The following is an 18,018-nucleotide window of genomic DNA, read 5'->3' as shown; positions in this document are numbered from 1 at the left end:
TGATTCGTTTGAGGTGTTAATATTCAAGACATATTGCTGGAGCTGCCCCAAAATATAATTCTGTACCTCGTTACAGTTTCAAAGTAGTAGTACCGTATTTTTGTAATGTTCATGCTGGCTGCATTGTATAATATCATCATTGCAAGTGCAAGGTATCTAATTCAATTGTGAGATACAGTATAACTGAGCCCCATGATAAATATTAATCCAGCTGCATTCCTAGGAATTTGAATAGTGGCAGGGGGAAATAAAATGTGATTTATAATGGAAACTGATTAAAAATTGCTGTTTAAACAATTAAAAGGGAAATTTTTAAAGAATAATTGAAAGAAATTGGAAGGTACAGCATTTAAATTTACATACTTCTTTTTCTTGTTACTGCCATTGTGCATAAAGCTTGGTATGACAATACTGGTTCCGCAGTATAATGAACAGTCGGGTATGGTCGTTGTGAATGTATGAATAAATTTTGTATCTCGATCAGTTTTCATTTGCACCTTTTAATGTGCAATTGGCATACACATTTTTTAACAATATTAACTCGGCAGGACTCGTCCTACGTCCACCCACTACCACTTATAGAGACAGACAAATTTTATAACAGTATTAACTCAGGTGAATGTATTAAGAGTTCCACCGACTTAATACTGTTAAAAAATCTGTCTGTCTCTATAAGTGGCAGCAGGTGGACTTATGACGAGTTCTGCCGAGTTAATATTGTCGAAAAATGTGTATTCCAATTGTACATTAAAAGGTGCAAATGAAAACTAATCGAGAACGAGGGAGAAAAGAAAAAAAAAAAAAAAAAAAAAAAAGAAAAGAAAAGAAAAGAAAAGAAAAATTCAAATTTCTTGCACATTCCAGTTTTTGTATTGATTTGAACAGCATTTACCTTTGCTTGTTTTGTTTTTTCCTGTTTCATTTTAACCCATATAGGTTAAACTATTTTTCTACACTACTTGTGACATTTTGTTGGATTTGGTTGGTACTGTTAAGTTTCAATGAATACAGGTGTGTAATCTGCAATTTAAACTGAATGACAGTCAATATTATGTAAAGCAAAAACAGAATGGGTCATAAGATTGACTGTTGGGTGCTCTTGTGAAATAGTTTTCCACTCCAAAGCATAATATCCTCTCTTTGTTCTGCTATAACCACTCTTTGGTTGGTTAGGTAGAATCCAAATAATTCTAATTAATGCAATGCCTGTAATTTCACAGTTTTCCATGTAGACAGTAGCAAGCAGTGGTACACACTATTAAAGGCCTTTAATAGGTTACAAAAAATTATTGTGATGTGCAGAGAATTTTGCAGAGGAGCTAATTTTGCTTACAGATTTGTTGATAGCAGATACTGTGCTTATGCCTTGTTAAAACCCAACAGATTTTTTGAAATTATAATACATTTTTGTACAAAATTTTGAATTTGTGTTGTAACAACTGTTTTAGAGTGATGGAAGAGGAAGAATTAGATGATAGTTTCCTATAAATTCTTCTGTGTCTGTTTTGAATAGTGATATAACTATTGTGCAATGGAAAACTTTTTTCGAAGATCTGATTAACTATTGTGGGTAGTGGCTGCACAATTATTTTAGAGACTGCTTTTAACACTTTGGCGGGTATTCTCTCCCACCCTTCAGCTGTTTTATTTTTTCATTGATAGTATTGCATTTTCTGCATCTTTTGCTGTAGTTTTGCTGATTTTATTGATTTTTTTTTTACATAGGTAACGAAGTCAGGGCTTATGTTATTCTTTAGTTCCCTGCAGAGCTGTCTTTTTTAGCACTAGCTGTTTTTGTTCCTTAACTATTCTCTTTATTGTATTTGCTCCTTTTCTATGGTGTGCAGTAAGAAGGGAAGTTTCATTAAAATGTGCTGGAAGTTCTCCAAGAATTCACAAAAAATTTCAGAAATTGAGCTACTTTGTTCTGATGTTCATTGGACCTTATTTAACCTGTGGTGGAGTAAGTTCATATTTTCTGTGTTGTACTATTGTTCAGTAAGGGTTTGTTTAGAACAATGTTCTATTGTTTTAGATAAACCCATAAACAGAACACAGTCGTCAGAAAACATTTTTTTCTTTTATATGGTTCAGATTCCACAAGAACTAAAAAACTGTAGTTCTCCCTAAAATTGTCTGGGTGAGTTGCTTTGCAGGTTCAAGGAAGGTAAAGGTATTCCACCTTTTAACAGGACAAGAGCATCATAAAGCAATTTGGTATTCATATACGTTTATTGTAAGGCTGCCCCCAAAGGAAACTATTCAGTGGAACTCCTTTATGACAAAAGTCAGCTACAAGTGCTACCAGCTAGAAACCTGTTTGTAACCAACCACTTTGCAACCATTTCAAAAGTGACTCACTGCTGCTTGACAGTGACTGTAGTTCTGTAGGTGCAAGAGTTGAAGTGTGGTTTTGCAATGGCATGTAAACAACTTTTTAATCTAAATTTCTCCAATACAATTCAAAATGCCCATTTAATTGATTTACTCCTCCTGCTTAACCTGTACTTAAAAATACTTATCATATATTCCCCATCCCTTTTTTAGTTAGCATTATTGAATAGCTTCCATCTCCTACAAAATAATAGGCAAAAAGGTCTCATTGTACATTAATCTCATTGAGGATAGAACATCAAATGCTGCATATGTTATCCAGGGGGTGACCCCCAAAAGTGTGGAATACCTTTATTTTGCCGTCACAGTGCCTTTCACCATAACTGGTCTCAGTCATATTACATAATCCATCAGCATCACAACATGCTGTTCAAAACAGTTGAGTGTTACAATTTGAAACTTAAGTATACTGACAACTATTGGCTAAATTTTCAACTCTGCATGATCACCATCTATTGACCCACTAAAGTTAAGAATATTCCATAACTTACCACCCAACATTCATCAGGTCTTTTCCAGTTCACTCCTTTCAGCACAGATGTATACAGTTTACTCCTTAGGGTACATACAGAAACATTTTTATGGTCTCAGCTACAGTGTGTCCATTAATGATTTCACCTCATGCAAAGCACAATGAAGGTGAAGGAAATGTCAACACTGTAGTCAAGGGCCTGTAAATGAAAAAAATTTGCTGTGTATATTATTCATTTATATTGTAATTCTCAGGAATTTTATTTCTTCCTTTTCATTTCCTAGAGGTGTGGTCATATTCTGCGTTACAAAAAAAAAAGTGGATGCATGTATAGACTGTTTCTGTTTGAAACATGAAAATCAAACTTAATAATGTGCATGTTAATTAAATCAGTGCTGTTATATGTCTGACTTCCTGTGCAGTATTACACTGTACTAAGGTGTCAGAAAGCGTCTATACTAAAATACTGTAGCACTATTTAGCCAGTCTATCAAAAAATTATAAAATTTACATCTTTCCATCTGTTTACAGCTATTTTGGTGGTACAAATAGCTTACCATTTATGTTTTTCTGAGCAGAAGAATGAAGCCAATATCTTGGTTTTATAATTCATCTGTAATAATAATAATAATAATAATAATAATAATAATACCACCAATGCCTGAAGTGATAGTTTTGCAACATGAAGTCACCCAGCAATTAATTCTACTCACAATTGGAAAGCCCCTGGAAAAGATAAAATAGCAAATTTCTGGATAAAGATGTTCACCTCAACACATTCACATCTAACTAAATTATTTAACATGAATATAATAGAGGGAAACATTCCACGTGGGAAAAATATATCTAAAAACAAAGATGATGTGACTTACCAAACGAAAGCGCTGGCACGTCGATAGACACACAAACAAACACAAATATACACACAAAATTCTAACTTTCGCAACCAACGGTTGCTTCGTCAGGAAAGAGGGAAGGAGAGGGAAAGACGAAAGGATGTGGGTTTTAAAGGAGAGGGCAAGGAGTCATTCCAATCCCGGGAGCGGAAAGACTTACCTTAGGGGGAAAAAAGGACGGGTATACACTCGCGCGCACACACACACACACACACACACACACACACACACACACACACACACACACACACACACACACATATCCATCCACAGACATACAGACACAAGCAGACACATTAAAAGGCAAGACTCCTTTTTAGATGGATTATTTAACAGTTACACTGCAGACCCATACACATACCCTGATACACTTACACAAGGAATAACTTATCTGAAACCTAAAGATCAAGCAGACACAGCAAACCCAGCTAAATATCGCCCCATAACATGCCTACCAACAATATGCAAAATATTAACTTCAGTCATTACACAGAAATTAATGACACATACAACACAGAACAAAATTATAAATGAAGAACAAAAAGCCTGTTGCAAAGGAGCACGAGGATGTAAAGAGCAACTGATAATAGATGCAGAGGTGACATATCAAGCTAAAACTAAACAAAGGTCGCTACACTATGCATACATTGATTACCAAAAAGCTTTTGATAGTGTACCCCACTCATGGTTACTACAAATATTGGAAATATACAAAGTAGATCCTAAATTGATACAGTTCCTAAACATAGTAATGAAAAATTGGAAAACCACACTTAATATCCAAACAAATTCAAATAATATCACATCACAGCCAATACACATTAAGCGTGGAATATACCAAGGAGACTCATTAAGTCTTTTCTGGTTCTGCCTTGCTCTGAACCCACTATCCAACATGCTAAATAATACAAATTATGGATACAATATTACTGGAACATACCCACACAAAATCACACATTTGCTATACATGGATGATCTAAAACTACTGGCAGCAACAAATCGACAACTCAACCAATTACTAAAGATAACAGAAGTATTCAGCAATGATACAAATATGTCTTTTGGAACAGACAAATGTAAGAAAAATAGCATAGTCAAGGGAAAACACACTAAACAAGAAGATTACGTATTGGATAATCACAGCGACTGCATAGAAGCGATGGAAAAAACACATGCCTATAAATATCTAGGGTACAGACAAAAAATAGGATTAGATAATACAAATATTAAAGAAGAACTAAAACAAAGATGTAGACAAAGGCTAACAAAAATACTGAAAACAGAATTGACAGCAAGAAACAAGACAAAAGCTATAAATACTTATGCTATACCAATGTTGACCTACTCATTTGGAGTAGTGAAATGGAGTAACACAGACCTAGAAGCACTCAATACACTTACACGATCACAATGCCACAAATATAGAATACATCACATACATTCAGCAACTGAAAGATTCACATTAAGCAGAAAGGAAGGAGGAAGGGGATTTATCAACATAAAAAACTTTCATTATGGACAGGCAGACAATTTAAGAAAATTCTTTCTAGAACGAGCAGAAACTAGCAAAATACATGAAGCAATCACTCATATAAATACATCGGCTACACCATTGCAATTTCATAACCACTTCTACAACCCTTTAGATCACATAACATAAACAGATACGAAGAAAGTAAATTGGAAAAAGAAAACACTACATGGCAAGCACCCGTATCATCTAATACAACCGAGCGAGGTGGCGCAGTGCTTAGACACTGGACTCGCATTCGGGAGGACGTCGGTTCGATCCCGCGTCCGGCCATCCTGATTTAGGTTTTCCGTGATTTCCCTAAATCGTTCCAGGCAAATGCCGAGATGGTTCCTTTCAAAGGGCACGGCCGACTTCCTTCCCCGTCCTTCCCTAATACGATGAGACCGATGACCTCGCTGTCTGGTCTCCTTCCTCAAACAAACAAACCAACCAACCAACCATCTAATACAGCCACACATCGATCAAGACGCATCCAACACATGGCTATGAAAAGGCAATATATACAGTGAGACGGAAGGATTCATGATTGCAATACAGGATCAAACAATAAACACCAGATATTACAGCAAGCATATTATTAAAGATCCCAATACCACAACAGATGCATACAGACTTTGCAAACAACAAATAGAAACAATAGATCACATCACAAGCGGATGTACAACACTAGCAAATACAGAATACCCCAGAAGACATGACAATGTAGCAAAAATAATACATCAACAGCTTGCCTTACAACATAAACTTATAAAACAACACGTTCCCATATACAAGTATGCACCACAAAATGTACTGGAGAATGATGAATACAAATTATACTGGAACAGAACCATTATAACAGATAAAACACCACAACATAACAGACCTGACATCATACTCACCAATAAAAAGAAGAAATTAACACAAATAATCGAAATATCCATTCCCAATACAACAAATATACAAAAGAAAACAGGAGAAACAATTGAAAAATACATCCAACTGGCTGAGGAAGTTAAGGACATGTGGCATCAGGATAAAGTTGACATTATACCAATTATACTATCAACTACAGGAGTCATACCACACAATGTCCACCAGTACATCAATGCAATACAGCTACATCCAAACTTATATATACAACTACAGAAGTCCGTAATTATTGATACATGTTCAGTTACCCGAAAGTTCCTAAATGCAATATAACATATACCGTACAGTTAAAAGGAAGTCACGCTTGATTAAGGTCCGCGTCACTTTCCATTTTTGACCAGACATAACGTCTGAGAAAAGAAAGAAATAATAATAATAATACAATACACACCGATCTCAGAGACTGAATCTCTACTTGATACATTTAGTGTAACTGAAACAAACTTGAACATGTAAAAACAAACAGTAGTATATGTCCTTCATCTGAATCCCCCACCCCTCTTCAATGTGAAACTCCCTAGCTGTCCATTTAGTAACCAATCAGCAATTCAAGTGAACTACTATTTGTCTTCCTTCAGAGTTTTTATAATGGCTCTATGTATGGATGGCCGTAGATGGTAGCATTAATATGCTCATACTATAATGGTCACTGCACTGTAGATGTAGCATCTTTTTAATCAAAATTTCCTGGGTCCAATTTCAACCATTGCTTAGACTTTTAATAAAAATAATAAACAATATTGGTCAAAGGCTTCTGGTATGAGGAGTCACTCTCATTCTGCCAACAGATTTTCCAAAGAAGGTGAAGAAGTGGATAAAGGTTCAGGATAACTTATTATCTAGGGGTTGAAAACTTTAGACAGTTAATGTGTATCCACAACAAATATGGCTATGATTGTAAAAGTGTCAAGATGACCTTCCTGTTTCTTTAAATCAAGTTTAGTCACCCATCTGGATCTCTGGGGTCGGCACTTCCATGAGGGAAAGTCACCATGAGAAAAAGGTTGACAATCAACAAAACAGTGACATATTAAGAGTCAGAGTGTGGAATCTGAATGTGGTAGGTTTGTTCTCATCCGAATTGACAAATTTACAGAAAAGCAGCATCAGCAATAACAGTTCAAGGATACGATCTGAAATCCAATTGTCAATGGGAACTGGAGCAATATTGTAGGGGAAGGAACAGGAGACAGAGTTATGGGAGAATTTGGCACAGTAGGAATGAGAGAGGAGAAAGAATCCTCGAGCTGTGCAGTTACTTTTAGCTGATAATGGCAAATACACTGTTCAAGAGTCGTAAGAGAATGAATTGTACTTGGAAAAGACCTAGAGATACTGTGAGATACCAGTTAGATTACAGGGATTTCATATTCAAGTTCTGGGTTATACCGACTCTGATCACAATTTACTGGTGATGAAGATTAGGGTGTGGTTTAAGAGAATCATTATGAAAGGTCAATGAGGCAGCAGACAGAGCAATAATAAATCACACAATAGGCTTTTCAGCTGAGAGGGCAACCATAGGAGTTGGACAGACAAATATAAGTACAAGGAAGGTGACTCCAAAGAACCCGACTGTGACAAGGGAAATATTTCAGTTGAGTTATAAAAGAAGTAAATACAAAGTGGTTCAGGAAAACAAAGAAATAAAGCATTAACAATCATTTGGAAATAAAATAAATGGGCAGTGTGAGGGAACTTAGGTGAAATGTATGCAGGAAGAGTGTGCAAAAATTCAAAGGGAACAGTCACCAGGAGGAGAGATTCAACATGTAGAATAGCCAAAGTAACTTTCAGCTAAATTAAAAGCAAAGGTTGCAGCATTAAGGGTGTAAAAGGAATTCCACTATTAATCACAAAGGAGAGAGCAGATAAACGGAAAGGTACATTGGGACCCACTATGAAGGGGGTATTATCTGCTGACATTGTAGAAGAAGTGGGCATCAATTTGGAAGACATCATCCAGTATTAAAGTCTGAAAGAGCTTTCAAGTAATTGCAATCGCACAAGACAGATGGCATAGATAACAGTTCTTCATAATTTCTCAACTCATTGGGGGGGGGGGGGGTTAAGTTGCCATGTGGTTATTGTTTAAGTTACTGTGGAGAATCTATGAGACCTGGAGACTTTCATTATTCAGAAGCACATCACACCCACAATTCCAAAGGTAATGCAATAACTACAGTTCATGCATCCTCCAAGTTGTTGACAGGAATAATATTCAGAAGAATGGAAAAGAAAACTGAGGTTCTGTTAGGTGTCAATTATAATGGTCAATTCTCTGGCATTTTCAATCAGTCATGAGGCTGAAAATGGATGCAGTACACAACACCAGTAGGGAATGCCCACTGCAGTGAACTGTGTGCATTTGCAGCCTCAGGCCTGATTGAAAATGCCAAAGAAGCGACCATTAACAGCTGTCCACTGTAGTAGACGCTATGCGCCACAGGGTTAATGTGGCCACTGGCTATACTCAGTGTCAACATGCAATAAACATTCACAGACAGCAGGTGGCAGCAGTCGCAGTGGAGGGTTATAAAGCTTGATGGGGAGAACAGCAACCATTGTCATAATACTGAAATGGTGTGAATTACCTGGTGTTCATTGGCTTTTGGGCCAAGACTGAAAGCATTCAGAAACAGCAAAGTTTTTAAACTGTTCACATGCTGCCACTGTTTTGTGGATGGCAAAATGGCACTATCCAGACCAACTCTGAGGCAACTTTGATGCACCATGAGCCTTAGATGACAGGGATGAATGACGATTGCCGAGATGTCTACGGGTGAATAAACATGCAGCTGTTGAGCAACTGATTGCCCAAATGAACCATGTCTCCTCATGCCATTCAGTGAATGTTGCTGCTTATGGGCCTCTGCAGCAGGTGTCTGGTTCATACACCCATGCTGACTGCTGTTCATTGGCGAAGAATGGTAGAATTTTGCATGCCAATACCTCAATTAGATGTCCAGTGAGTGGCAGCAGATGGCTTTTTCAGATGAATCATGTTTTATGCTCCATTGGACAGATGACCATTGGCGTGAAACGTCTGAAAACAAACCCCTGCAACAATCGTTGAACGGATCCAGGCCAGAGGGCATTCCCTAAGTGATCTTGTCATTCTGGAAGCTACAATGGTTCAACACAAGTAGTCATCTATCCCTTTGGACCATGCCCACCTCTACATGCAGTTTGTTTTTCCTCAGTATGATGGCATCTATCAGCAGGATGATGCAACATGTTACACAGCTTGTATTATATGTGCATGGTTGATGATGAGTTCACCATATTTCTCTGGCCACCAAACTTCCCAGATTTAAACCCAATCAAGAATCTGTGAGACCACCTCAATCAGGCTGTTTGCGCCATAGATTCTCAACCAGGAAACCTAATGCAGCTGGCCACGACACAGGAGTTGGCATGGCTCCGCATGCTTCTTAGTACCTTCCAGAATCTCACTGACACTCTTCCTGCACACCTCACAGCAATCTGTGCTGTAAAAGATAGTTATTCAGGCTTTTAGCAGGTTTTCTTTTTAATGCGAGGGGACAGTGTAGTTTGGCTTTAGGAAATGCAAAGGTGCCAGAGGGGCAGTTCTGGTGTTGCAGTTGATAATAGAGGCAAGATATAAGAAAGATAAATATACATTCATAGGATTTATAAACTTATAAGTGTTGGACAATGAAAAATAATGCAAGATGTTCTAAATTCTCAGGAAAATGTGTATAATATACATGGAAAGACAGAGAATATACAGTTGTACAGACACCAGGAGGGCACAGTGAGAATGGAAGACCAAGAGGAAGTGCTCAGAACTGAATGAAAGTTCAGGAGTAAGTTTAAAATTCAGGATGAGAGGGTATAAATGCTAAGATTCACTGACGACATTATTAGTCTCAAAATTGGGGACGATGACATGAAGGAATTCTGCTGTCATGCCTTGGAAGCTAAACAACCCACAGCGATAAAGCAAGGATGATAGAAGAAGAAGAAGAAGAAGAAGAAGAAGAAGAAGAAGCTTAGCCTACACAAAGGGCTTAGTAAGTGAAATCTCTTACTATCAACCATAGGCAATAATTTGAGGAAGACATTTTTAGGATGCACATTTAGAGCACAACAGTTGTATGGAAGTGAGTCATGCATTATGTGAAAACTAGCGGAAAATTGAAGTGTTTGCAAAGTGCTGTTGCAGAAGGAGACTAAAAATTAAGCAGGCTGATAAGATGAGAAATTATGAGATTCTCAGTGGGATCAGTGAGGAAAGAAATGTGATTAGCAGAAGGGGCTGGATGATAAGACATCTATTAAGATATCAAGGAATGACTTCCATGGTACTAGAGAGAGTACACAGTTGTGTATGTACCTATTTTATGTTCACGAATGAATCTTGAAACTCAACAGGCTTCCAGAACTAGGAGTAACGTTACATATTACGCTGTATTCACAACACAACCAGATGTAGGAGCCAAAAATCCATAGTCTACATCCTTACTTTATGTTACCACTATTATGACAGCACTGTATTAGCTCAGTTGCAGTAACACATTTAATTTTTTGTGTTAAAACAGGCCCTTGTTGCTTTGTTCTTATTGTCCAGTCTTCTCTGTCCATATGTTTTATAAGTACATAATAAGACATCAAACTTTTCCATACCTCTACTGATCATACAAACAGCTACATATTATGTTCAAAGAATTAAGATGCCCTAAATATTGCCATATAAATAGAACAAAAAAGAATGTAATAGTCTGAAATTGCAAGGACAGTGAACTCCCAATTATTCATGTGCAGATTATCTGGTTTGCGGATTATTCATATATCTAAAAACAGAAAAGGCACACACATCTTGCACACTAGGAGTGAGAGCACAGGTTGCTGACCACAAGGAGCAGCAGTGGAAGCTAAGCGAAACCAGCAGCAGAAGACGACTGTGCCGAAGCACGTTTGAAAGTGCGCAGAAGTCGGCTGCTGCCACTGCCTCTATTATGCATCCAGCGTACACATTGTCCTGAATACGTGTTTGAAAATATCTCTCTTATTAATGCTTTTTAGATTATTCGTGCATTTTCTCAACCGCATTAAGTCAAACAATTAGGAGAATATTGTAATTTTGTGAACATTTCCATAACCTCATCAGAAGGTTTCGGTAGTATGCCCCCGAGCATAATCTGTTAGTGCAACACACAGTGACCCAAGCCACTTTACTCAATGCTGGTTGGATCATCATCTTGTTCAGTGTCAATCCACATATTCACAGCTTGCTTTGCCGATTTTTCTCGGGGTCGTAGTCGTGCACCCAGTACTCGTCCATGGTGACTGGGCAACCAAAGAAGTCATTTGGATTGGGGATATACCTGCATTTCCACTGCTGCCTCAGTTTGGTGAGCGTTTTGAATGGGTGTGAGCAGTCACGAAGCCCAGCGGGTGGTGGTTTTTTCATGTTTAAAGACTGTAATAACTGATCTGTGGCTGATTTTCACTTTTCCAGCAAGACTGTAATAACTGATCTATGACTGATTTTCACTTTTCCAGCATTGTTTAGATTGTGATAAGCCAGTCTAAGAGCACCAAGACCTTAAGTTCTTTTGAGATTCCTACATTTTCGCAGAGAGATTGTCAGCCGTTTCATTTTTTGCCATTTAGACTCGCTTGATCGCACTAGAAGTGTCTGCGCCACTTAACCACTGTGTCATATCGCGGTAAATTTTTTTCTCTACGGTCCCACCAACTGAGCATAGATTGTTGCAGTGCTGTACCCACTGAAATGCCAAAAGAAATAAAATAAAATAAAAATAGAAAAATAAATCCACACAAGACTCCACTTTGCCCTTTTTAACTTTTTTAAAAAATTTTAATTTATTTTTTATGCTACAGTGCTGTGATGCAGGGATTCCATTTTATACTGTGGACTCAAATGTGTACCTGCAGACGAACAGAAAATTAAGATAATTTATTTTTTTGGCTGTGATAATTAAAGCTTTGACTACCATTCATAATTGTATTCAAGACTGGCCTTTTGTTTTCTCCACAGATACCTGGCTGGTAGGCCATACTTACACAAGAGGAAAAACTCAAATGCTAGAAAGATCCTTTTGAGATGTTTAAAGTATTTCTGTGCCCCACATATAATTCACCTGCAGGAGAGTGGGATCTCTCTTTCCCTTTTTTCCGTCCTGGGATTTCAATTTCATACCACTTAAAATGTGTTATTTTACATTTGCAGTATTTAAAAGTCGCAACTTAAACACCTAGAATAAATTTTGCTTGAACTGCAACAAACCAGTCATAGAATATCACTATACAAGTTTTAAACAGCAAATTTTATCATAGGTTATAATCATCTCAACAAACTCAAAAGCATTGTCCATGGAGAAAAGAGTCAGTATCTTTATAAATACAATAACATTGTGGCCTTGATGATCTGATGGGTAGAGCACTATACTCTGGCCATAGAGATCTCAGGATCAATCCCATATAGGGGCAGGAAATTTTTCTCATTACAGTCCCTCCAGGATGGCCCCAGGTCCACTCAGTTTGCTATCAGTTGAGTACAGGGAGTAAAAGGAGAGCCTGCCATCCTCCCCCTCCTAGTGTCACAGCGGAGAAAGGCTTCACGCTACCTGCAATCAGGTCAAGTGCCCAGGCTGAGGCTTGTGCCACAGATTTTACATTTTTACATTAATATTAAATGCCAGTGGAGCTTCTACTTAAAGACGGCAGATCCAAAAACTGTATGTAAGATCAGCTCATGGTGTGGCAATGGAATGTTACGGACTAAGCAAAAGTAACACCCCCAATTAATTCCTTTATTGGGTTTTATGTAATTTACTGAAGCCACCAAACAGTTAATTATTATGATTATATGACCGTGTGCTTAATGGAAGAAAGGCTATCGGTTTTTCTGCTGGTTTCGGGGGTATTTCAACCGAGTGCGGCTGTTCTGAGATTGAATAGTGGAATGATTGAAAGTTTGTCTATTATTAAGGACCACAAAGGTTGCCATGTACAAACTGATATATATATTTCCTACTAACACACAAATGCTGAGGCAGTTGCTACCTTCGCCTTACACGTCTAATCACAGTTATATCTTTTTATTGGTTATTGATTTTCAGTACTTCGTCACACGCAATACTGATGGTTAACATTCACAACAATCCTCACTGCAATCCATGGTTGTTGCTGGCCGACGCAGTTGATGCGGAACACGTAATTCGGCACTTGTCACTTTCTGTTTCATATCACTCGCGAATCGGTATTAGTGAGGGTCAACCCCACGACGATCAGGGGGACGTGCTCACTCGTCATACTCCGGTAAATATTACCGTTTACAACTCACTCGACCACCATTCTTGCCCGTCTTTCCTGCACTACAGCTCACTCGACGCTTTCCAGTACTACTGCGCACTCAACACTCGTCTCACTGCCTCCTGCAGCGCTTGACAGTCGACTCCTGTCTACTATCGACCTGGGCGTCGGATACTAGCATCTATGTTCATGGGATCATGGATCCCTTACAGCTTTTTCTCTTCTTTTATAAAACTACCTCTGTAGCATAGTAGTTACAGAGTGGACAATATGGCTTAATTTTGTTTTCAATTACAGTCCTCCCCCCCTCCCCCCCGCCCCAAGTGCTAATTTCCCTGAACTCGTGAGTGCTGAACTTGCTCTTGCATCCTCCTACTGTCCTGGACTTTACTCCCATTTACAGACCCCTTCCTCTGTGTGTTATTTATATTTTTAATGTGTGTTTTATTGGCTTTACATCCTCAGTTTCTCAGCATTACTTGGTTTCTTTCATTTTTCCTCCATTTTCCCCCTTTTCCTTCAATTTTTTCTTTTCTGCCTTCTTTGTCTTTATCTTCCTTTTACTTTTTTATTTCCATCTTTCCCTCTCCCTCTTTTTGAGTTTTCCTATCTCCCACTCAAATTTCCTCTTAGTTCTTAATGCACTGTTCATTCCATTCCTCATCTCTCTTCCTTTCGGTCCATATTTACACTTCTTACCATGTACTTAAACCATCTCTGGGCTGAAGCTGGCATAGTGCCTACCTGTTTACTGTTTTTGCACTCTAATTCTGTATTAACATCCTCCTTCATTTGTGCTTTCCCCTTCAACTTTTCCTTCCTCTTTGTCTTTGCTCCCTTCATCCACAGAGTGGGTAGGTGTTTCTCTCAGAACCTGGGCTCTGAGTGACCTATTCCTTCTTCCCAACTTACTCAAATCCTTCGTGACGGGGGCCTAATAATTTGAAAATCCAGGAACAGTTTTTTTGCTTGCAATATGTCTATCAGCAGTATTGGAATTTTGTCTCTAGAAAGTAAATACCGACTAGCATTCTGTCTTTACAGGTTTTTCTTCTTCTTTTGACTGTTCTTAATTCCAGTATTTTTCTTTTTTCCTTCATTTCTTCAGTTACTTCTGTCCATTTCTCATTTCCAGGAGTGTGTGTGTTTCCACCTTTTCTCATTCTGCTATTCTTTGTACTCCTGTTGTCACTGAACAGCAACAGTTGCTTCACAGTTCAGTTAGCTTTTTGCATGCTCCATTTTCTTGTATCAAAGTTTATGAAGGCATGGTGAACATTACAATCATCAGTCATTTTACAATTCAAGAGGATCCAGAAATGTGAAGGAAAATAATTTTTATCCTTTCTCTTGCTGGGAAAGTGAGTGTTTTGTTATTTTGTCAGGAAATTGTATTTTGGCATTCCATTATATTTAAGACTATAGTGGGTTATTACACTTTCTAAAAATATCTAGCAGACGATAATTTACTTTAAAGAAATGAATGGGCCTTAAGGCTTCTCGTGTATAGCATGTCTGTGAGTGTGTATAAGTATAACTTTAAAGCATCCTGCGGCTGCCTTTTATTTTTTATTGTATTGTTCAACTTGGTGTTGTCTTTTCCCTCCAAAGAGAAGAACTACTGCAAGCTCAACAAAAATGCAAAAGCTTAGAAAGAGATATTTTAACACTTAAAGAGCAAATAAAATTCATGCGTGATCAGACAAAGAATGCTGAGCAGGCTCAGAATGATGCTAAGCAACTGAAAAGACAATTGGAATTCTTCAAAAGGTACCACTTTCCATAGTTTGTATTTATTGTTGTTCAAACTAATGTTTCATTTAATATATTTTAATAAAATGATTATTATTTTAACAGTGTTGAGATGGTGGTTAAAGCTGCAGCAACAGAAGTAGATGAAATGCTGGGCAATTTTGATGGTACATTTGACTCCTTTAAAAGAATGAGTACTTATGTTTCAGTTCTCAAAAGGTGAGTGATATATTTTTGTATAATGCAGTGTGTATAATGATCAAATATTAGTTATTGGCTTATATAATTTCTGTTCTTAGTGGAGGCTTTAGAGTTTAGGCTTTTAAAGCATACATTATCATTACCCATGTCTGCATCCTTGCCTGTCAGTCTCAGAGCTTGTCATGCACATACTGCGATTATTTTAGTCCCAGATTATGTTGGCAGTATATTAGGTGTCAAGCTGAGTGGTTTTACTTGCAGTCTTCAAAGAGTGTATCTAACCATACAAATTAGTGACGAACTTGAGAGTATTCTTGTATAGGTAGTGGCACATACTTTTAACATAACAGTAACATTATATTCATTTCTATATGATTGTGAGGCTATACGAACAGAAATATTAAAACAGAAAAGAAAGAACCAGCATGTTATATTCATAGATACATAAAATAAGGGAAAGGCAACCACTCACTTATAGCGTATTGATGCAAGGAGCACAATAACACACAATAGAAAACAGCATACACACTAGTTTTTGAGCACTAGCTCTTTTTCCAGTAACACACAGTAATAATGGCTTGTGAGCTGTGCTTTACCAGCTTGCTATACAGGGACAGATTAACTGTAATTGCCACTTGATTACTGAATTGAAAGAACATTGCAACAAAATACGGACAGGGAAATGGAAATATTACATTCAGTACCCATAGTTTCTGCCACACAGTAGAAAATGCTGATAATAGGTTTCAGGAAATTATTGGGCAGTCAGCAAAGATTGCTAACCACACTAAAAGAACTGATAGTAAAGATAGTGGAGATAGAAATTGTAGGACCCACACTATTGATTTGAAGTAGAAATTTGAGAAATCTGAAAACAAAGGAGAATTAAAAGGCAGTACTGTGCCCTTGCTCAGAATGATAAGCAATGTGAACAAGTGGTGGAAGGAATTTGCCTAGAAGGTGGAAGTCATCTATCCAGTAAGTTTCAGTCTTTCATGCCTGAAAAGGAAATCACCCTGTAATCTTCTTACAAAAATTTGAAAATAGTTTTCCACCAAAGTGGAATGAGATAGTCCTTGAGATGAGCGATTGGTATTGACAGTTCAGGCAGGCAGACGGCAGTGTTGGCGAATGTGGCTTACAGCACTCTGCACGTAGTTTCTTCTTATATGCATTCTCTAGCAACATAAACAAAAACACTGATAACATGCAGGTCGTATTTGTACATGTGAATTTATTTGCAGTTGCTACTTGTAATACATAATCTCAAAAAACTGAAGAGAGCTATTTAGCATCTAATACACTGTAATATCAGAAAGTTATTTGTCAAACTTCACAGTAAAAATGAAAATTATTTTGTCAAATCATTTAACATTAACAATTTTTGTTTCCATTGTTAAATATTAACAACATTTATTGATTCTATAATGAGCTACTGAATTAATTTATTGGTATATTATAATACGAAGATAGTACACTCAGTATGATGATAGGTCAGTGGCGTCCTTACACATTACATTCTTGAGTGTGTTGTAGTCATGCTAATGGAAAAACACCACTCTCATTACCATCAGAATCTGATTTAAAATAGTCTTTTTCAGCACTGCTCAAACTATCACTGCTCACTATAATTAAATTTTGTATGCATTCTTCCACAACACCTTCATTTTTGGCTGCCTCTCTGATGGTACTTGTAGTACTGTTCACAATTTTTGTCCATGTCTTGCTTGTCACTTGATCGATAGCTGCTATAAGATTTTCAACTTCAGAGATCATGAATTTTTTATTGTTTGCAGCCATGTGAATTTTTATTTCCACCCATACCTCTTCAATGAAGTGACAATAGTATGGAGGAAGCTGAACAATTTTAAGCCTATGCCTTTTGGCATTCTCATCAATTGCATACTGCCATAGGTCCCTCAGGTGTTCCATCACACCAGCCTGACATTAACCCAAGTTTCATCTGTCCACACTATATTTTTGAATCTCACGCCCATGATTCTGTGCAGAAATCTGCACCGCCATGTGACTACACCTTTCCTTTCTATAAATATTTTGCATCTATTAAACAGTGAATAAGTGAACCTATGTCCTTAAGCACATGAAAATTTGCTTCCTCTAAAAAGATCGTCTTTCTGAAGTGACACGAGTAATTGTGTTAGTAGGCTGTTCCCTTCTCTTATAATAGCCACATATATGACAATGAATAGCATCTTTCTGGAAACTGTCCAAAGCTGTCACTTGCTTCTTCCTCAGCCGCTTCTTTCCTGGTGTGTGCAGCCTTGTTGTGCCACTCTCACCACAGTCTATACTGTACTGTTCTTTCCCTATTGTTACAACAGTGTTCTTGCTTATTTTCAATGCTGCTGTAGTCCTTTTAATAACCTGAGCAACAGGAAATAATAGCTCACCTTTTTCCTTTTCTCTTTCAAAGTAGGTGCTCACCGAACACACGAATTTGCAGGCCTGGCTGTGTAGCACACTTTTCTTCCTCCATTTCCCTTCACATTTTGGGCCAGCAATACTTGTTGCACTGGAATTGTTTTAAAGGA

The 18,018-nt window shown here is 37.6% G+C and overlaps 1 protein-coding gene across 1 annotated transcript in view; it reads left to right on the top strand.

Moving 5' to 3' along the window:
• Nucleotides 1–18,018, top strand: part of LOC126251628 (E3 ubiquitin-protein ligase TRAIP) — a 222,167-nt gene that overhangs the window by 92,115 nt on the left and 112,034 nt on the right. The window contains exons 4-5 of the mRNA XM_049952172.1: nucleotides 15,125–15,283; nucleotides 15,371–15,484. Of these exons, the coding sequence (XP_049808129.1) occupies nucleotides 15,125–15,283; nucleotides 15,371–15,484 (273 nt within the window). The remainder of the gene's footprint in view (nucleotides 1–15,124; nucleotides 15,284–15,370; nucleotides 15,485–18,018) is intronic.

The sequence above is a fragment of the Schistocerca nitens genome, chromosome 4 (genome assembly GCF_023898315.1).
Source record: "Schistocerca nitens isolate TAMUIC-IGC-003100 chromosome 4, iqSchNite1.1, whole genome shotgun sequence".
In the NCBI taxonomy this organism is placed as follows: Eukaryota; Metazoa; Arthropoda; class Insecta; order Orthoptera; family Acrididae; genus Schistocerca; species Schistocerca nitens.
Note: the sequence above shows the minus strand (reverse complement) of the source record. Positions and strands in the feature narration are given on the sequence as shown.